The 23,004-nt window shown below is 38.4% G+C and overlaps 1 protein-coding gene across 2 annotated transcripts in view; it reads left to right on the top strand.

Annotated features, from left to right (window-relative positions):
* LOC131056799 (bifunctional phosphatase IMPL2, chloroplastic) overlaps positions 1-18,753 on the top strand; it is a 198,859-nt gene extending 180,106 nt beyond the window's left edge. For both annotated transcript variants that reach the window (XM_059219556.1, XM_057991069.2), the window contains exon 9: positions 18,408-18,753. In XM_059219556.1, coding sequence (XP_059075539.1) covers positions 18,408-18,478 — 71 coding nt within the window. In that variant the 3' untranslated portion in view covers positions 18,479-18,753. The remainder of the gene's footprint in view (positions 1-18,407) is intronic.
* Positions 18,754-23,004: the final 4,251 nt, after the last annotated feature.

Raw genomic sequence — 23,004 nt, 5'->3', positions numbered from 1 at the left:
TCCTGAATCTCTCTGCTTCATTGATTGATTGAAGTGGCAATGCCTGCACTGGTGATCTAACTGGATCCTGACGTCCCAAAGGTTCATTGATGTGACTGAAATATGTCCTCCATGCACCGACCTCTCTCTCAAGCTTTCTGTTCTTCTCCATTTCTTCTCTAAGCTTGTCTTTCAATGCCTCAAATGAATCGGTAGCATCATCTAAAGTCTGCTCTGCTGTAGGTGGTCCTAACTCAAAAGTCTGTATATTATATTCTTCTGCTAGGATCTCACCTTCATATTTGTCTGCTGCCGGTGTAGCTATCTGCAATTTCCTAGATCCAGTCTCATCTCGAATCATCTTGGACATCTTGGTAGCCTTCTTCTTCTCTGTTACTTCATGTGAACGTCCAACAAGGCTCTCTAAATCAATTGCATTGTCCTCGTCCTCTACTACGATCACCTTAGTCAATCTTTCTTTCAACCAATCTGGGATATTCGATCTTGTCTCTTGAACTTGAATCTCTTTATGCACCATTTCTTCTTCTCTGGGAGGAGATGTCATTTCATTATCTTCTTCTAACTCATAGTCTTGGAGAGATCCATCTGACGAAACATGCTGTGCCTGTCCTTCCTCCTGCCTGTCATTCTGTACCATAGACTCCATGGACTCTTCTACTTGAATTGTTCTATTCTCTGATCTAGAAGAAGTACCTGGTGCTTGATCTTTGTTGGCCCCTTGCTTTTTCTTGGAAGACTCTTTCTTTTCTGACCTTTCTTTTCTCTTCGAACCTCTTGGATGGAGATTGCCCTCATTGGCACATCGAAGGTTACCTTCACCTGAATTCCTAGGATTAGGATTGCCTTCACTCACACTGGCTCCAGCTTCGGCTGATTTCTCTTCCAAAGTGAAAGACATAGCTATGCCTTGTTCTCTCAACTTCTGATGCTGAACGTCTACCCATCTACGAGTACAAGACAAGACTGGTGCCATCAAAGCATCTAAATCCACGACCTCGGGCTCATTCCAATCCAACCTTATTGTTTTGCTTTCTCTATCATAGGAAGACTGGATATGTCTGCCATTGTCCTGAGCTTGGTCGGCCACTCTGTAAATCCTGCATTTCCTGATGAAATCCAAAGGTAATCTAGAATGCATTTTCCGTTTCACCTCAAGATCATCTAGGAGGTTCATCATAAAATCTTCAATCTGGTACTCATGTCTAAATCTTCTGCCGACTGTCTCCTCTAAATGTCCATGTGGATCAAAGCTATTTCTCCAAGCAAAAGAAGAAAAAGAATACAAGGCTAACTCCTTCTCTGCGTCATCCATGGCTAAAACATTAGGACATACCTCCACTGAATTACCCAAAATAATAGGTACTTGGACTCCATTCTGATGTCTGTGCCTGAATGCCTTTGCATAAGCTGCTAACTGTCTTGTTACTTCAAGTAACACAATTCTGTCTGTCGGATATCTCGGCAACATGTATGGTGGTAAAGGACATCCATGCACTCTAATGTAAGTGAATTTGGGAAACTGAATGAACCAAGCACCGTACCTCTTGATGAATTCCTGGGCATCCTGAGATAATTTGTTGTGAATCCCTCCTTGCAACGTCCTCGTGATGTTCATCATGAAGGTGTCATTAACTAACTTGTAGTTTTTCCCTGGCGGATGATGCAAGTAGGCATAGGAATCACAAGCTCTGACCTCGCCGGGTCCTCTTCCAATCATTCCTCTGTGAGGTAGTCCTGCGTACTCAACACTCCTGATCAAAGCATAGATGACGTATGAACTCATGTGGAAGGACTTAGTAGCCCTGAGTCTCCTCAACTGTACGTCTAAGCAATGGCTAATCATCCTAGCCCAATGTATCGTACCTTTACCCTGAACAATCACCTGGATGAAGTAAAACATCCACTTCTCAAAATAGAAGGCATGAGGTGCTCCTGTAACTCGGTTGAGTATGGTAATCAAATCTCTGTACTCCTCCTGGAAATCAATCCTGTGCGGTGTGTTCGGGATCTTGCTTAGACGGGGACGACTCTTGAGTAGCCAGTTCTTGTTAATTATGCTTAAGCAAGCATCTGGATCATCATCGTACATTGACCTGGCCCCTTCTATGCTCTTGTATATCATGTCCCTGTGCTCTGGAAGATGGAAAGCTTCACTTATAGCTTCCTCTGAAAGGTACGCCAAAGTGTTTCCCTCATTGGACACGATCGTCCTGGACTGTGGATTATAGTGTCGGGCACATTCGATCATCAACTCGTGGCACTGAATAGCTGGAGGAAAACCGGCCGCCTTAATGATGCCACTCTCTATTATTCTCCGGGCGACAGGTGATGGCTTGCCAATGTAGGGGACCTCTCGAAACTTCTTCGTGCTAAAGTTCCCCAAGTTTGTATCTCCAATGTTGCTCCACTTCGACACGATCTTGGTCTCCACTTCTTCGGTTTTTTGATCTTCTTTCATGAGAGCTGAGCGACTGGTGGATGCTCCCGCCTTCGGGGTCGCCATACCTACACAACATTTCATTATGAGAACTATATTTTGCAATGAATAACGTTGATTAGAGAGATAAAGTTTTTAGGAAACCTCATGATAAGTCTTTAGAGTTATCATTTCCTAAAAAAAATGAAAGATTGAGCTAAGAAATTCAAAATTCAAAATTTCAAAACTTAAAATATGACGATGAATAAATAAAGCAATAAAAATCAAATCGCCATACCTCAATAGAGAGCTAACTCTAGAATGCAAAAAGACAAAATTCGCTTAGGCCAAATTGAGGTATGAATGATCTTTAACGTTATCTCCTCAAGAAATCAATTTCGCCACCTTTGTCTTCAATGTGATCTTCAAGTTCACCTTTGGCGTGGTCTTCAACTCTTAGCAAATTCGCTCAAATGAAGGTCTTTAAATATCGCACCACCTTTGATTGCTAACGCCACCTTGGATAAATGGAAATTCGCACCACCTCAAACACACTTCGCACTTTCCTTCGTCTTCCTCAATTCGCATGTAGAAAGGTAAAATAATGATGTAGAAATGATAGTTTTTACCCCCCTTATATAGCGCTCACATCACAATTCACCCTCAAGGCCGACTTGATAAAATAAAGCAATTTCAAACGATTTTTAAATAAAATAACAAGGCCGACTTACATGCATGAGCGTTCTTATTCGACTTTTAATTATTAAATTCATTAATTAATTAAATGCCTTTTATTTTGATTAATAAATTTCGATTTTTAAAATCAAGGCAAAATAATTAATTAATGCAAAACGCCATATTAAATGCCAATTAAATAGGATTTTCAATTTTATCGATCTTAGCATTTAAAATGAATTCAAAGAGGTTTATTTGGCGCCAAAAATCTGAAAATGAAGTGGACGTACCTCATCGCCCTGGTCCCTTGGAGAGGGACAGGAGCGATTGACCATTTTTGTCATGATTCTTGCGTTTTCAACGTTCAACTCCTTCATTTCCACGTTCCAAATCGATCATCTTGTTGGGTTCTTCGAATTAGATTGCCTTGCATGTGCGCATGAGTGTCTTTAGATGTATCATCGCCCTTGTCCCTTGGAGAGGGACAGGAGCGATCCTAAGGTTTTCGCTTGAAATTCTCCATTTTGATACGAACCTTTCCTTGTATCATCCTCCAAATGCCATTTAAAACCTTGTGCGTGTCTGTCTTAACGTGATTTTCAAAGGATATCATGTGTTTTGGCTAACATCGCCCTAGTCCCTTGGAGAGGGACAGGAGCGATCTCCATGTTTTCACGTTCATCTTGCATCTTTGATCTTCGAACTTCCATTGCAAGGCGAATAACATCATTGCTTGTCCATTCCACGCACGTCCCACTTGCTTTCATGAGGTGTTTGGATGTTATAAGGATCATCGCCCTTGTCCCTTGGAGAGGGACAGGAGCGATCCATGTCCTTTCTCCATTTTGAGCTCAAGTTGGTAACATTTAACCTTGGTTCATCGTTTATTGCCTTCGAAATAGCGTCCTTTACCTCGTCCATCCTCGCCTTGCCTTGACTTTGAAGGAGTATGAGTGTTGTTGATGAAATCGCCTTGGTCCTTGTCCAAAGGACAGGAGCGATATGGACTCCTTAGCTTGATTGATAACGTTTGGACGTTCAAAACTCTTGCATGTCATCCTCAAAAGACGTCTTGAACCCTTTACAACCTTGTGAAGCCTTGACTCAACGTAATTCTTGCATGAATTGATCAATATACTCAACATCGCTCTGGTCCCTTCCTGAGGGACAGGAGTGAAATTCATCATTGTGAGCTTGTTCTTGTTTATTTCAACTTACAATTATCTTCAATGCATGTAATGACGTCCTTTCGATCCTTGTGGTAGCTTGATATTTGCTTGTCTCTTGAAATCTATGCCTTAATGGAAATATCGCTCTGGTCCCTTGGAGAGGGACAGGAGCGATCTGGGGTCTTAGAGCGCAAATCCTTCCAACGTGATGACCTTGATGCTTGTGTTTGATTAAAAATGTCTTAAGGCGTTCCTGCCACCTTGTTCCTTGTCTTGGATCGGTCTTAAACTTGAGGGAAAGGCAACATACTCACTGTATCGCCCTGGTCCCTTGGAGAGGGACAGGAGCGAACTTGCTCTTGTGGTCTTCATTTCACTTTGCTAGCTTCCAAATTTATATTCAACGGATTTGTCATGCTCTACTCCATTCATCCATGCCTTGAAATCGTTTGCAACTTGGCAAGAAAATCATGTATAACAAAAATCGCTCTGGTCCCTTCCTGAGGGACAGGAGCGAACTAGGCACTTTAGGACCCTTGTTGACATTTTAAAATATTCAATTTATATTCACTGGGTTCATTTCACCGTCTTCCTTGCCACCAAACATGAACTTGACTTGATCTTGGCCTGGATTTTGCCCAATGAAGAGTATCGCTCTGGTCCCTGGGAGAGGGACGGGAGCTATAATGTACTTCGCCCTGGTCCCTTCCTGAGGGACAGGAGCGATTTTAGCATTCTGGACCATTCTTCTTCATATTTGCATTTCAAATTATATTCATCTGATAAAACATCTTCCTTTGGACCTCTTCAAATCGTCAAGTTGTTGAAATCCTGCAAGGACAAAACAAAATTTGATTTGTAGCTCCGGTCCTTCACTGAGGGACAGGAGCGATTTTGCTCCTGGAGGCATTTTTGTGCTCATGAAAATCTTCAATCTATATTCAATGGAAAGATCTCGCCTTTCTCCATTACTTCCAACTCGAAATTCATCTTGACTCTGCAGGGACAGTAAGATATTTGAAAACGAGCTCCCGTCCTTCACAGAGGGACAGGAGCGATTTTGCTCCTACAAGCCAAAATATCATGATTTTACACATTTTAACACTTCACAAGGCGACAACAAGTCATTTCCAATGCCTCGGATCAAAATCAAAAAAGGTCAAAATTTGGTCAAAAATATTCAATCGGACAAAAATTCACATTTCATCTCCAACATTTAGACAAATTTAAGCTTTGCATCAACATTCCAATTGAAAATTAGACCATTCTGGCGAATTCATTGCATTCAAAATTAGCATCCTTCGAAAAGGAAGCTCAAAAGCCCTCAAAACGACTGGATTCTGGCCTGAAAAGACAGAAATGAAAACCCTAAGGGTTGACCCTAAATCCAGACAACTGACTGACTAACAAAATCCTAAAAAACGAAGCGAAAGGCGAGCGAAAAACGAGCAAAAAGAGGGGGTCCCCATTTTCAATGGGGCGATGTGTGAAATGGTCACAACAGAACCGAACCATTACCGAACACCTGATTAAATGGAAGAATCTCCCAAATGAGGATGCTACTTGGGAAAAAGAGGAAGACCTAAAGATGCTTGAGGACAAGCAAAATTGAGACGGAGCGACTGTAATAACCCCTACGTTATCACCTGATGTAAAGTTATTTAATAATGTAAGGATATGAATCAACTAAATAAGATTATTGTAAATACATGATTAATACGATAATACAAGTAATATATTAAATAGAGGAAATATATTTAAGATATAATAAAGGAAAGTGTTATATAATAAAGGAAGTATTATTTACTATACATGTAAATATTTATAATAAAGAGGAAATTATTAATTATTTAAACACATTCTAAAAAGGCAATGTATACGCAACTATACCCCTAACAGACTATAACAAACCCCCCCCCACCAATCACCCCGCACAAAGAGGTGCGAGGATTACCACCGCACCCCTTCATGCGGAAGGGGACCGTGGAAGGGTACAACCCTTCACGGGGTATTAAGGGGAGGCAACCGCAGAGATAGGAAAGGAGGACAGGAGGTAGAGCAGTGGAGATATTCAGTGGACGGGACTTCTGCTGCGGGCAAACAGGTAAGGGGTAAAATATTACCAGGTACTAAAGGATATAATTAGTTTATATATATATATATATACTTATATAACATTGAATATAGGTAAGGTATATGTAATGTTAATTATTGTCTATCTTAATGGATGTAAATAATTAATATTATAATAAATGCATTAACAAATGATTATTCTAATCAATAGGTAATGAAGGTAGGTAATAAATGTAATTAATGTATATAATATTCATGATAATAAATGCTTTAATGTACACATCAATGAATGGATTTTAGGTATTAAGGAATAAGTATAAAGCGTATGTTAGTGAACTTGTACTAACATACGCTAACGAATATATGTCAATGCTTAGTAGGAATATATGTGAATATGGGTTAATGAACATTTTTAAGGAATATATGTAGAAAGTACATGTTAAATCAGGAATATGTACATATGGAATATAGAATAGGAAAATAGTAATAAAGGCAAAAATATATTATGAGTGTTATCACATGATGGAGGCTATAGGGAGGAAACTCACTTAGTCTAAAGGAGGGATTATGATAATCCCTAGGACAGTATATGCTGAATATCTATATGCATATGTATGGCTTGGTTGACTAAGTTCAACCAAGAAGAGGCGGATTTGGCTGGTCCACTCTGAGGACTTGGATGATGGGATGCATCACCCAAGGCAAGGAATGGACATAGGGTCTTCCTTGGAGGGCTTGGGTGTAAAGACAGGAATCGAATTAACCTTCGATTTCCTGGAGGGCTTGGATGTAAGAAATTACATTCAAGACAGGAATCGGATTTACCTTCGATTTCCTAGAGGGCTTGGATGTAAGAAATTACTTTCAAGACAGGGATTAGATTCACCTTCGATTTCTTGGAGGGCTTGGATCCAAGATGGGTTCCAAGAAGGCGAGCCTCATGACCACCTAATGACATATTGCCGTATGGCATTCGTATCCTTTTTAATAGATGAAAATTGTGATTATGTTAATTAAGTATTTTTGGCATATTAAATTATTTATATATATATTTATCTGTCATATTCTAACAATATGTTTTGCAGGATAGTGATCCCCAACTAGTAGGGACATTACATTGAGATTGTCAACAAGTGGGTTGAGGGATATTTACCAAAGTTGCCCCGAGTTTCCGGGACAGGGACGGCAGGGGACGACAGGACGCGTTTCCGGGACGACAAATTTTTTTGCCAAATTTGGGGATGGCAAAGGGGATGGCTATATAAAATATAGGAAAAATTTAAAATATATAGGAAAATTTCAAAATTCTAAATGTTCATATGAAAACATGGATAAAGCATGCATACATACATTATATTCATATGAAAACAATAAAACATGGATATAGCATGTGTATGATATGATGAAAAGTTGAAAACATTTTAGAATGTAAATTCTGAACATACAACATTGTTAATACTCAATAGACGATATGCAATTATGCATTCATAAATCAAAATTTCAATTCATTCACATTGTCAATATGCATATCAATAGACTCGGAGGTTAAATTTTTCCTACTTCTATCGACGCAGTTTCCCCCCATATTTTTCAACGAGGGTTTGGGGGCAACGCCCCCAAGTTGGGGTCAAGGGGCATCGCCATATAGTTTCATTGTCAAAATTATGAATTAAATTAATAAATTTAAAATTTAATTAATGTTATCTTTTAATTTTTTTATTTTTAATAACAATTTGAATTAATAAGGGGCCTATATTAGAAAATTTAAATAAAAAATTGAAAATACAACTTTTTTAATTGTTTTAATATTTTTTAAGGGCCTTAGATATGGGGGACGTCTGGCCGTCCCCGGGACAGATTCCAGACGTCCCCGGGACGGATTGGGGACGTCCCAGCCGTCCCCAGCCGTCACCGGGACGTACGTACGTCCCCCAGAGCTAGGGCAGGCGTCCTCCCGTTTCGGGGACGTCCCCTCAAAATATAGGGCAATTTGGGGACGGGGGGAAACGTCCCCTGGCCGTCCGCAAGTCCCCGAAATGTCCTCGGGACGGGGACAAGGGGGTTTTCAGGTCGGGGACGCGTCCCCGAGTAACTCTGATATTTACAAAACTATGTTTCGAGCCAGCAGAGAGCATGAGTACGTTGGTTATTCTTAGGCGAGTATTGTTATAATACTACGCATCATATGCCTATTGGCATGATTCCCTTCCGAGATTTATAGATTTATGATGCTTTGTCATTTGTGGATTTGGCACTGGGTGATAGCAGAGCACCTAGAGCTCGAGAGTGGCTTCAAGCAGTCAGGATATCCTTAAGGCACTTAAGGATAACATTCAGAATGCATAGAATCAGCAAAAGCTTTATGTTGATCAACACAAGATTGAGACGACCTTTGAGGTTGGTGATATGGTTTTTTTACGTTTATAGCCCTGCAGGCAGAGTACACTCAAGTGGAGTGGGGCTGAAAAGCTCAGGCCTAAATTTTATGGTCTTTACAATGTTTTCCAGAGGGTTGGAGAGGTTGCTTATGAGCTTGAGTTACCTTCAGAGAGCAATATACATAATGTTTTCCATGTGTCTTGTTTGAAGAAAGCTTTGAGCCAACACATTACCTCATCACCAGATTTGCACCATTGGATGAAGAAGGCCGGTTGATAATGATTCCTGTTGAGATTCTTGAGATGAGAGAGAGGAGGCTGAGAAGTAGAGTCATCAGGGAGTATTTGGTGCGATGGAAGGACTTACTATTAGAGGATGCCACGTGGGAAGGTGAGAGGATACTTCAGCATCCAGCTTTGCAATTGCTTGAGGGCTAGCAATCTCGGGAAGGGAGGATTGTAATATCCCTCCCTTAGGCATCTCAGATCTTTTTGTGGAGGTTGACCTACTATTTAGGGTCCTGTAGGTCAGTAGGGTGGTTTGGGACCCAACTTGGGTTGTGGGGCTCAGCTGGGAGCTTCACATGCCTTTTAGTTTGGGAGTTATATCTATGATTGAAATTGAAATTCTAATGTTGGCCTTATGTGAATAGTGAAAAGTGATTAGTAATTGAAAAACATAATGTGAATAGTAAACAATGCCCCCATCTTAGTAACTTAAGTTGTGTTTAAAGGGGGGGCCAAGTTCTCATTGAGAAAATAGACCCTCAAGGTTATTTCATGTTTCTAAAACCCAAAAAGTAACTCCCATATGGATCAAACTTCCTGGGGAGGTTATAAAAGCAACTTTCCCATCTTTTGTTCTCATTCTTATGACTTCAAAATTGAGAACAACAACACGCTTAAGGGTTTGAGCAGCTTGTGGCTTCCAGGAACGCAAACTTCTAGAAGAATTCAGAGATTTGGACGAAAACCCACCTCTCCCAGTGTTAGATTTCAGCAGTTCTAGCTTCAGGGTGAAGTTGGCAGCCTTCTTTTGAGTTTAGAGTGCAAATTTATCAGCTGGAAGACATATTTTATTCAATTATTAGCAGGGCAGACTTACTGCAGGTCAATTCCATCCATTTCCAGCTTATTCTCAGCTAGCTGCTCCATTTTGGAAAGAAGGGCATCAAACCCTAGGGTGCATGTAAGGTTTCTAGCATTTATTGGAGCTGATTTCTATATTCAATCAGCTGGAAATTTATATCAGACTTATGGGATCATGTCAATGGTATGTACATCGTTGTTTTAAGCAAAATAAAGTTTCCTTGATTGCCTACTTTATGTGTTATGCATTATACTAGTTTATATCAGCAACTTCTTTCATATTGTATTCAAGAATCTCTCATAAAACATCAAAAACAATCAAAATAAGAAAAATCAGTTGAATCCCTTCCAACATATGTTGGCCAAAGACTTATCGACAAACAAACAGTTGCACCTAACCTCAAATTTTGGATCAGACTTGGTAAAAATTGGATTGGGGATCTTTCATGGCCTCGTAGCCGGGACTCATCTTGCATTGTTAGTTTAAATCTACATTCCCCTAAGTTGCACTTAAGGGGGGGTGTTGGTGTAAATTATGTCTCATAATTACACTTACTTAAGTTGACTTAGGGTAATGCATTTCATAGTAGTTTTCATATGAGACACATAGGGAAGTGTGCGCATAGGGAAGTTGCTTCTAAGAGAAATTCCACCTTTTGTGGTCTTATCTTGTTGTTACATTCCACATAGGGAAGTGTGCACATAGGGAAGTTGCTTCTAAGAGAAATTCCACCTTTTGTGGTCTTATCTTGTTGTTACATTCCACCTTTGGTAGGTGAACCACCTCTTATGGAATATTTTATTATTTCTCCTACCTACCCTCACCTACCCTTGTTTCTCATTGAGCCACATGTTTTGATTGTGTGCTCACATATCCATATGGCCTGGCCTTTATAAGCAAGCTCATCTTCTTTGTATGGTTGATCCAGTTGATCATATTTTACATCTTGAGAATACAGTTTGCTCTTATCAATCTTTTGTCTCTCTTGTTTGTGCTATTCGGTGGGCTCTAGTTGGTTATTTTTGACAAATTCTAACAATTCTCCTTCTCCGCAGTGATTGGTTCAATTGGCCGTTAGCCTATTTCGGAGGCTCGTAGGCTGGTCGGGAGCAGAAATTAGGGTTGCCTATTTTCTAGGAGGATTCTTTGGTGTTTTCAGAAGGTGTAGGGTTCCTTCCAATTGTTTGGATTTCATTATTCCAACCCTAACGAGTGATTGGTGTGATTGTGATATTGCTAAAAAAAAATTAAAAAATAGTGGGAATATTACAGTGGTATCAGAGCTGGTTTTCTTGCCAGCCTATGTGTTCCGATTGATCAGAGTTCTCCTTGATTGGCAGAGAAACAGTTGTTGATTCAATGGTAGAGAGAACATCAGATCAGATTGTTGCTAATGGGGCTGTGGAGAGAGTTGAGAAAAAGTTCGATACTATGATGGACATGATGTCCCAGTTGATCAAATTCTCCATGGGTGATAGAGAAATCAGTTATTCTTGCCATCCTATGCTTTCAGCAGAAATTCAGAGTTTAATGATGGGTTCATATGAGGAAAAGATTAGAGAAGAAATTCTTGGCATGTTTGAGGAATATGATACACTTCCTCAAATCATTAAGGAAGAATTACCTTTGAATTGTTTCATGAACCACCATTCAAAATTATGCTACAAGATTGAGTTTGCAAAGATTAACTTCAAGTGAGGAGCTTGAGAAGGTTGACGATGATTCCCATGTCATACATGTACCTACCATTGATGAGGTTGTCTTTCAAGAAGAGGAAAAATCAATATTTGAGGTTGTCATTCAAGAAGAGGAAAAAACAATATTTGAGGTTGTGCATGATGAACCCCTTAATGTTGCTTATGGAGCTAGTGATGGTGTTGAATGCATTCATGTGCTTTCAAAGGAAGAGCAGATGAAGATTGAAGAAGATACTGTCGTTGAGATTGTAGAACCAGCTATGATAGATCAGCCACAAGGAGGTGTGAATTCTTTTGGTTCCCCTTTAATTGAGCCTAGCATTGTTTCATCACCTTCACCTCATCTTGGCAAGGAATCAAACCTTAGTTTGGAATTTGTTGGGCATAATGATGACAAGACAAGCTTCAAAGAGGAGGTACATGAGACTTGGGGCAGCCATGGAGTCACTGCTGAAAGGTATGACAAAGATTTTAATTTTGGTATTCATTATAGCAGCTTGGAAAGTCAATTTGTGGTTTCCAATGATACCCATTGTTTGAGATGGGTATAGTGAAAACATATGACAATGCACTTTTTGAGTGGGAAGATGAAACATCACTTGGTTCTAGCATTGCTCTTGGTGAGAATAGCAATGTGTGGAAATTAAGAGAAGATTCAAGATCTAAGTTGGATGATATGTGGAGCTATGGTGAGCACTTTTTAACTAAACAAAGTAATCAGCCCTTTAGCACTTGGGATCCGGGTGTGATGGACCTCGCGATGACAAGGAACCTGTGTGGGATGAATTTCCCTTTGATTCTGATGAAGCTCAAAAAACAAATTGTGTTGTAGAGTTAGAGGACCATACGGTTCTTGATGATGGAAAGTTTAAAGAGGCTCTAAAATGCAAATCTGATTTACCTATTCATGAAGTTGGTAGTAAACAAAAAGTTGAAGATTTGGTAGAATCTGATCCTCTTCATGATATTGAGAAATTGTGGCTGGTTGGTGGAGTTAGACGAGAGTCTTGGAGCAGCTATGGGGGTAGCGATTGCAAGAAACAAAGTTCTGATTTTTTCTTGTTGCCTATCAGTAGTACACCATATCTGCATTCTTATGAGTGGGATGGTCGATTCAAGGTGTCTGTTGAAAAAGAAATGCAAGCTCTATGCCAATTTGATCACACACATAGTTTGATTGAAGAACTCTATTCGAAGGCTCAAATGGATGAGAGACAGAAAGGGGTTAAGGATGAAGTTACTCTCCTTAATCTGCAACTTATCAAAGACTCTTTGGAAATATTGAAATCAGATTACATACACTTGATTGAAGATTGAGATTATGCCTCCGAACTTGCAAAGAAAACCACTAGTGCATTCCAAGGGGAAGAGAGGAAAGTTGAAGAGCTTACTCTTGAGCTTGAGTCAACAAAGGACATGTTAGGAAATACTCAATTGGCTCTAATGGAGTTAGAAGATTAGTTTGTTGATTTCAAACTTTTCAGGGAGCAAGAGAATGCACAAAGAGCTGAAGAAATCGAGCTAGTTATTGGTGAGCTTGATAGCCTTCAAGAAGAGTTTGATCTTGAGAACTTCACAAGAAAAACAAAGGTTGCATGTGTAGATTCGGATCAGCAAGATGGAAGTGAGCAAGAAGAAAGGGATGGCTTCCAAGTTCTTGAAAACCCTCTCTTTGTGATGGATGATTTCAACATCTTTGGCATCAAGATGTTGTCTAAACACAGTTTAGAAGTCATCCAAGGTTTCATCGTAGTAGTAAGGACTGAAGATTTCAAATTTCTACTCATGAAGTAGGGGAGAAAGGACTAGAACTTGGTGATTGCATGCTTGACAACCCATTTCTTGGGTTGAATAATAATAAGGCTCATACTAGTTCATTTTGGGAGTTGGATTTGAGGACAGCATTTGCTCCATACTCCAATGTTGTTAAAGCTTTCATGGTTAGGCTTCAAGGGTTCACTAGAGGAGATATCAATTTCTTAAGTATGCACTCGGTCCTCACTAGTATTTGGGGATGTGTTGAGTTTTCTTTTCAGTGTGTTGAAAATAACCTTCGGTTGGGAATCCAAGCTCGAAATCGTCAACATGGTCTAATGGAGATTGTTACATGTGGGAAGAAGGATCTTTGGAGGGATAAGGAACAAATTTTCAGTCTTGATGGTGTTGTTCCCTTCTTTACGAGCCATTTGATTGTTCCTTTTGCTCATCAACTAGTGGATTGGGAAGATATTCTGAGCAAAGGATGGTTCTATGTGAAGTTGGAGTCACTAGAGAGGATATTTCCAGCCTTGAACGTGAGCATATGTGTTGTTTTGGATGATGATTTCTTGTGTTGCAGCAGCTGTTCATCTTCTTGGATGCTAGTTTTCCTAAAATCAGATCTCAAGACAATCATTTCAGACTTGGTGGCCTATTGGTGTACTCTTTTTCAGACTTCACAGCCTCCTTGCAGGACAGGTTTATGGTCTCAAATGAGAAGTATGGCGAGTTGGGGCAGTCAGTATCCGTGTATGGGAAGTGTTCAAGCTCTAACTAGTGGTTATCTTTATGCCTTCTTTTCTACTTATGATTGGGACAACAAATCTTTGCTTTCCTCGATTCATCATTCTGAGGTGCTTGGAGTGGGAACAAGAGATTTCAAGTCTCCATGGTTGTATCAGAATAATTCAATTGAGGCCTAGTAGATTCATGTGGAGTTATGAGAATGAGTTTTTGGAGCTCCTGCAAAGGATTGTTTTCCTCCTCATAGGGAGATTTGGAGAAGTCACATTTACAGTCATGGCTCTGCTTGATACCTTGGGGAGATATGTTGTGGAGTTTGATTGTGAGTTGAGTAGGCTTTATTTCCTATTGCTTAGGCTTGTGATAGACAGTGGCATTATTGATATTGACTACTCATAGCTTTATGGGCATGAGATGCTGCATGATATTGATTTCAGTCCTTCAAGGTTTTTCAGTTTGAGTATCATGGATGGTAACATTTGGAGTTGCAAGGGAGGTTAGTGCAGTTTTGGCGTGATGTTTTCGTTGATGTGATTAGAGTGGTGCAACATCGGTATGGTGGGTTCTTCTTGAGACGAACATGGGACCTTGGGATCCTACTTGCTTGGGTGTGGATTTGTTTAAATTTTTTTGGAGTTGTGATGGCATTGCTTGAGGACAAGCAATTTTGGGAAGGGCGGATTGTAATGTCCCCTTCTTTGCAGTGATTAGTTCAGTTGGCTGTTAGCCTATTTCGGAGGCCCCCGTAGGCTAGTCGGGAGCAGAAATTAGGGTTTCCTATTTTCTAGGAGGATTCTTTGGTGTTTTCAGAAGGTATAGGGTTCCTTCCAGTTGTTTGGATTTCATTATTCTAACCCTAACGGGTGATTGGTGTGATTGTGATATTGCTTTTAAAAAAAATAAATAAATAGTGGGAATATTACAATTTATATCAGACTTATGGGATCATGTCAATGGTATGTACATCGTTGTTTTAAGCAAAAGAAAGTTTCCTTGATTGCCTACTTTATGTGTTATGCATTATACTAGTTTATATCAGCAACTTCTTTCATATTGTATTCAAGAATCTCTCATAAAACATCAAAAACAATCAAAATAAGAAAAATCAGTTAAACCCCTTCCAACATACGTTGGCCAAAGACTTATCAGCAAACAAACAGTTGCACCTAACCTCAAATTTTGGATCAGACATGGTAAAAATTGGATTGGGGATCTTTCATGGCCTCGTAGCCGGGACTCATCTTGCATTGTTAGCTTAAATCTACATTCCCCTAAGTTGCACTTAAGGGGGGGTGTTGGTGCAAATTATGTCTCATAATTACACTTTACTTAAGTTGACTTAGGGTAATGCATTTCATAGTAGTTTGCATATGAGACACATAGGGAAGTGTGCACATAGGGAAGTTGCTTCTAAGAGAAATTCCACCTTTTGTGGTCTTATCTTGTTGTTACATTCCACCTTTGGTGGGTGATCCACCTCTTATGGAATATTTTATTATTTCTCCTACCTACCCTCACCTACCCTTGTTTCTCATTGAGCCACATGTTTTGATTGTGTGCTCACATATCCATATGGCCTGGCCTTTATAAGCAGGCTCATCTTCTTTGTATGGTTGATCCAGTTGATCATATTTTACATCTTGAGAATACAGTTTGTTCCTATCAATCTTTTGTCTCTCTTGTTTGTGCTATTCGGTGGGCTCTAGTTGGTTATTTTTGACAAATTTGTACAATTCTCCTCCACAATCTGAAAAAAAATTGCTCCTCAAATCTGCATAAGTCCTTCAAGAATCTTTGCTCATAAAACTGCAATTGTTCACCCTTAATGTTTGCAACAATCTGCTCATAAGTCTGAAACAAGTCTTCTTGTAATTTTGAAACAAGTCTGCTCATAAATCTGAAACAAGTCTGCTCATAATGTCTGAAATAAATCTTCAAATACTCTGCTCACATACACGCCTTAGATCTGCTCTAAGGTCTGCTTATTTCTGTCTTGAATAGGAAAGATATTCGATTGATTGCTTGATTGAATGATCTCCTAAATGACCTCTTATTTATACCAACTATTACACCCTTCCACCAATGGTTGCATCTCCTATGCATCGGCCAAGGAGGAAATAAGATTTTTATTTAATTTGATTTTTGCCTCCAAAAATGGGCACCTATCTCCATGAGGTTGGCCCTATAGAAAATTTCTATTTTAAATTGATTGCAGCCCATAGGATGGAGCGAACTATACAAGGAAGGTCGCTCCTTAAGAAATATATTTAAAATACATATCTAGAACCCATAAATGGGTGACTTCAAGAAGGATAGTCGGCCAGAACAGAAAAATAATTGTTTTGCAATCTGAACTCACCAAAGCAAATTAACTCCTTTCCAATGACAAGCTGATCTCCATTAATTCTGCCATGACATCAATGACAACAAATTTGCAACAAGTAATACATGTTCATTGAATATTTCCAAATGCATCGAAGAGCTGGTTTGGCATGGCATGATGTTTATAGCCAAGTCATGGTTTTTTTGCTTAGGCTCCTGGATTGAGAAAAGAGGGATGCCAATTGCATGAGCTGGAATAAGGGCGAACTAAGGAGCTGAGCTAGTTCATGGACTTTATTTGACCTTGTTTGGGTGCCATGTCTCCTCTATGCTGGGCTTAAATGCTTCCCAAGCCCTAGCTGCAGGTCTGAAATGAATGGCGTGAGGGTTGGATGTAATTTTATGGCCATATGACAGTAGGATAGCTCTATATGGTGCTGGACATGACTTCTACCTGGCTGCTGGGAGTTGTTTGACAGATTTCTGGATCAATTTGAAGCACAGACAAGGCGTGCAATTAGAATGGGTGCAAAGACAAAGGTCTGAACGGTGGACAGGGATTCAACCATCCTTGGTGCATATGAATTCATCACGTTCCAAGCAGATTCTCACTAGTGTTGCTGATATTTATTTTATGTAATTACATTCCTGTCAAAAGACATTACTAAGCATTCAGGTGCCTGATGTATTTCAGATCTGTTCAAAATAGCACTTTCAATATAGAGATCAGGCTTTGAATAATTTTTCTATCATGTTATCCTTCTATCTGCTGTTCATACATTTTTCATACATCGATATTTCACTGAATGTGACTAGTTTATTTAGTCATACTTAATGCATACTATCAAGATAAACATGTATGCTGTAATTACCGCACCAAACAATATACAAACCTGAGCATGCATAAACCAGTCATACATGAAAGAATAGGGGTCAGTTGGAAAAATTTGTGAAATATTGAGTGTGGTATTTTACATAGGGTCCGTCTGGTTTGCTAAACATGATATTTCCAAGAGTGGCTTAGTTTGAGCAATGGTTACTCTTGCTTTAAGTGTATCTCATTAACGAGAAAAAATATAATTTATGAGAATTTCAAACTATTTGATCCCTTATTTGAATTTTCTTGAATTGTACAGTCTTAAAGTTTTGCACCTATTATTTTCTCTGTCAAAATGAACGGGATTTAAGAAGTTTGAGTGCTTCCTTGTGAAGTAAGGTGATTTTTTGGGTAAAGTTATTTAAATAATGTCCCCATTTCCATTAAAGTAAGGTTAGACTTTTTAGTATACACCTCAAGTAGAAAATACTTTTTCTCAAGTCAAATCATCGCTGACATGTGTCTAGAAATGGTACTAATCTGGTAAGAGATCTCACCCTGCTGGAACATCATATTATATTGTAAATAAATTCGAGACAATTTAACTAAGAAATCCAAGAATGTCAACATAAACAAAAAATGCAGGTTGCTGTTTTGTGGTGTTATTATAAAGAATAAACAACTGAAATAATGGCTTTTGTATGTTTTGTTCTTGTGGTGTCTTTTCCTATGCTGCTATAATCAGTTTCTGATACTCCAATCAAATTCATCCAAAAGTCTAAAGGTCGTTTGAAGGTTTTTTAACGATTCCTTTTTCGAATCAGAATGGCCTGAATCCACCGAAATGCTTACCATAGTATAATGTATATAATCTGTTTATGTTGAAATCGGGTTGGTGGAAAAAAGACAGTTCAGTATTTTATATGTATAAAAACTAGGCTAGATTTTGGCATGTCACAACTCCACTGTTTGACTTTGGAGAATCACTGGGAAGGTCTTCAATTGCTTCTTTTGTGGGGTTCTCATTGCGTGCATTTTCCATTATTGCATGCATCCAATCTTATCGATAACCACAAACAGGCATGTCAACTTGGTGCTTTACCATTATCCAAACAGTAGTGGTTGGCATGGTTGTATAAAATGATTGATCCTCATTGCTTTCTATAATATTTTCAGATTTTGAAATGTTTTTTTTCTAATTTTTACTATTTATATGGTTTTACTTGTGGCTTTGATTTCATATCCATTTTATACTTGGGTGTCTCCAGGTTTCAATGTGATTGCTGCAGGAGATGCCCGTGTTCATCAAGAAGCTTTATCACTGCTGGAGTGGAATTAATTACCTGCTTCAAGCTTAATTGGCTGCTAAAATTATTTATATTTCACTTCTAGCTAGTGTTAAGATGTGAAACAATCTTTTTCCTGACTATCGATGTTATATCTTAATATTTTTTCATTTTAAATCATAAATTTTTATTCTCCCTTGAAATATGTACTGCTCTTTTGAAAGCTTAGAAAGAGGTCTGTTAGTTAATTGGTTGTAGATTCACAATGACTATTTAATTTTGGTGATTAAGCAATTAATGCCAGTCATTATATTGATTCTTGTCAAAATTAGTGGATTTTATTTTAAGATCACGATAAAGTGAATTCAAGGGCCCCAGCCCTACTAAACAGCATATAAATGACATAAAAAACTGCATTAACAGCCCAAGACCAGGCGTAACAACAGAAATCATGACGTCTCAAAAAGGATTCTAAATTTGCCTATATACAGCCATATCGATGGGAAGATTAATGGATTAAATGCCTGTAAATATTGGAACATTTAAGAATGAAGTACTTTTTGACATAATTACCATAATCCATTACTAGGCCCAGTCTATTTTCGTGATGAAATGGAGATAATTACAGTTCTTCATCAACGCCTGCAAATTTCTGGCGTTTTTAAAAATAATCCGAGGTGTTGAGGTAGATTTCTTAGCTATAGCCCAAATCCTTGTGGCAATTGTGTTTTCAGATGCGTCAATTTCTTCAATTTCTTATCGAGCTTTTGGTATCCGATTAATTCGAATAATATTATGGGATTGTATTTCTGTCTACTTAGTTTTATGTTTGGTGTCCCATGTTTGCAGGAATTGGGATCCATTTGTAACCTGTAATGTCCCTTCCCAATTCTGATATGAAATTCTGATTTTCTTGGCTTACACCTTTCATCAAACACTTGGCTAATAGGGTCTTAGTCTGCTGCTCTTAGTTTTTAGTCTGGTATAAGGGACATCAAACACTAACTCCACATGAAAGATCATTCACAAATAACTTTGAAATGGAAGCATGATAATATTGAAAGCTTGACAACAACGTAGATGTATTGGAAGATAAATGAAGCTCTCAAACATGGACATCAACTAGCTGTCATTTTGTCAAATAATTGTCATACATTTTCAGAATTCAAACATATAAGGTGCAGCCTCAAACTCCTTAACCCTTTATTCATGTGATAGCACAATTTGGCATTACAAAACTCTTAACACATGAACTGATACAACTACTAATTTTCAGACTTCTGAGGACAATGGCACTATTAACTTATGCACAGCAAACTGAATTTACAATGAATTTTATAAGCAAAGAACCTGATATGAATCGCTGTGAAGATTCAAGCAATATCTTATGTCAAGGAGCCTCTAATGTGCCAAATTGAACCATATTTCATGCCGCGTCTGCTGCTGCAAGTGGTAGGTCTGAGAAGTCGAAGTAATCTGCATACAAGTGCTCCCAATCACCCCCTAAACTGGTCGGCCTCAATCCTGGAGGGAGACGCTATACTCAATGGTGGAACTCAAAGACAAATCATGAAGCTATGACCCAAATCGAAGGGTCCTTGGTGCTCAGGGCCGGTCTGATCAAAGACTGAAAATATCTCCAAAAACTATCACCAAAACTTTACAAAATACCACAAGAGGAATCGCCTTACCATCCCAATGAAATCGCTGTCTTTCAATATGGGATTCGATACACATAAGGTGATGAATGAATCAAAATCGAAGGGCAAGGTAGGTCTGTTACAAAATGTCTCAGTTCTGATCTGCAACTAATTTCTCCATCAATTCTCCTTCAAAATGCCTCAAGAAGGATCACTTCCTCTCACCAAGATGACTGCTGGCCTCCAATGGAAGACATGAAGCTTAATTGATGCCAAATGACCCAAATCGTGGGTTAGGAGGTAGAAATCGAACTTGTCTTCAGACCTGGAATTTTCATCAGCAAACTAACAAGTCTCCTCAATTCGTTCTAGAGTAAAATCGCCTCACTCCTCCAACCAAAATTGACATCATGGGCACTAATCTGAAAAATCTGAAAATATCATGAAATCCTCAATAAGCACAAATAAGAAAGATAATGTCTTTCTCTCTCAGCTGCAAATTTGTCTTCGAAAGAAGACTTCACAAATTTGGTCTTGATGTAGACTTCGTCACGAATCTACTCCCAAGAGGAAGAACTAGGGTTTCGTCCAGCCCTTCTATCAAATTGTTGAAGGTTTGCGTCCTTAGAGATTTTACTAATGCCACACATCAGTTTATCAATTCCAAATCCAAATCTCCAATCTGCCTAATCATCCATCACCCTCTTCTATTTGTCCTTTTCATAACCCATCATGAGATTCCTTCTAGAAAAGGGTAGGTACACTTTATTATTTATTATTATTATTTAAGTGACTATAATTTAATATTTTATTTTTAGTCACTTTTTAAAAAATAAATAAATATAAAGTCACTTTTTAATTTTTTATTTATTTAATGACTTTATAAAAAAATAATTTAATTAATTTCTCCTTATCTCTCCACTTAGCCAAAAGGCTAAGACTTCACTAAAGACTAGAAAAAATGGGGACATTACATAACCCCATGTCTCCATGTCGCTGCTTATCAACATTTTCTGCTTAAATTTAAGCAACCATAGTGTTCCCATGTAAAATTTTAATTAGGGATAAATTTGAATCTTCACCTATTTTAGTGGAGCAGTAGCTGCTTAAAAGTTGAAAAGCTTTGAAAAAAAAGGGGGGCTAGAAATAAGCAATGACTGCTTATTGAAAAAACGAACATATGGCTTTACCAAATTTTTTTCCCTCTCCTATTTATTTGCCTACAACTTTGCCTACAATTTTTAGATGCAAAAAATATTACTAATAATTTCACTTACAAAAATGATTTAAGATGATTGCATAAAAGTAAGCAACCATTTTACTTTACATTGGGACTACTAAAATGGTTGAGCAGCTGCTGCTAGCCAAAATAAGCTAAGTAGTAGCATGGGGACATGCCCTAAGTGATATGATATTTATGTAAGAAATTTACAATAAAATGGGAGATTTTTAATGTTTGAAGTCAGAGATAGTCTATTGTATGAGCGTTGAGGGTTCTTTGTATGAGATTATGATAGAGAATTCAATTATATTGACTTAAAATTCATACAAACATAGAGATAGGGACTAGTGGATTGATTATGCTCAAATGTAGGGAGGTCTTAATAGTTTAGGTCCTTTTAGTTATGACATATAGTAACTCACATAAATTTATTATAATATATTTATCACTTTCTAATCACAGTTTTTTGTGAAGAGATAGGAAAGAATATGGTGAATAAATATTGATAGATATATGTTGATTTGTTCACAAAATTATGACAAAAGAATAAAGAATGGAAAATATTGTATACATAAAAGTAAACCATAATATACTGACATTGATTTATATAAATAAGATGTGAAGCAATATATTGGCATATATAAGAATTACAACATACAAGTGATTATGAAATCTAAAACAAACTTTATAACATTACAATTCCTATTTATAAGTCCTTGCAAAAAGTAACACAATTGTAATCCTAAAAATAGTATTGATACTATTTCAATGTAACACAATTGCAATCCGAAAATGAGTGTTCAACGTGGACTCCCAAATTCCAATGTCAATATCTCAAGCAAACAATAATTTATACATTTGCAATATTCTCTCTCAAAATAGTATAACTAGAAATGCTATCTTATCAACATCCATCCAAATGCCTTGGGATTATATTATGCCCTCATTATAAATTCTAATGCCACACTTTGGCGAAACACACAATTAATAATATTTTAATATTCATTTTTGTAGTGTCATAAAATTGCGACCCTTGCAATTTTCGACTGCATTAGGGTCCTCATGCATGCGAGTTCGAATCCTCTAGCTTGATCGAAGACCGAAGATTGCTCAGCTTGTGGAAACAACTTCTTCCTTGGCCTCTGCATCACCTCGTCCGTACTCTGCCCTGGAGAAAGGGGTAGGATAGGGGCGTGGTGCCCTTGTCCTCTCAGGACAGGGGTGTGGTGCCCCTGTCCCTGCCCTATTTTGGGGCAGGACCATTCCTAGGGTTGCATTGTTTGTTGTGCTTCGGGCGGGAAACTCCCTCGATGTCGGCTTGTGACGAAATTCAAATCCATCAACATGTATTTAAGGGGCATTCGTCCTCTCATTTGCATAGGTGAAGTTCACTAAGTTGGATGAGTGGGAAATTCACAAGCGATCAAGCATTCAAGAGCATTCAAGCATTCGAGTATTCTTTTCCAGCATTGAGCATTCTCAAGTCTCCCTTCAAGGCTAGGTGTTGCATTCAAGTCAATGATTCAACCATTGAAGAGGAGATTGATTTCAACATTCAATTCCACACAAGCATTTCTATCAACATTGCTACTACAACCTCCCTTGAGGTTGCAGGTGTGCAATTGTACTTTCGGATTCAGGCTTCATTTGCAGAGGTGGAAAAACCCTTTTCGTTTCGCGGATTTTTCGGAGGATCATGTACATTCTTGCCACGGTT

Source organism: Cryptomeria japonica, chromosome 4, assembly GCF_030272615.1.
Source record: "Cryptomeria japonica chromosome 4, Sugi_1.0, whole genome shotgun sequence".
Classification (NCBI taxonomy): Eukaryota; Viridiplantae; Streptophyta; class Pinopsida; order Cupressales; family Cupressaceae; genus Cryptomeria; species Cryptomeria japonica.
Note: the sequence above shows the minus strand (reverse complement) of the source record. Positions and strands in the feature narration are given on the sequence as shown.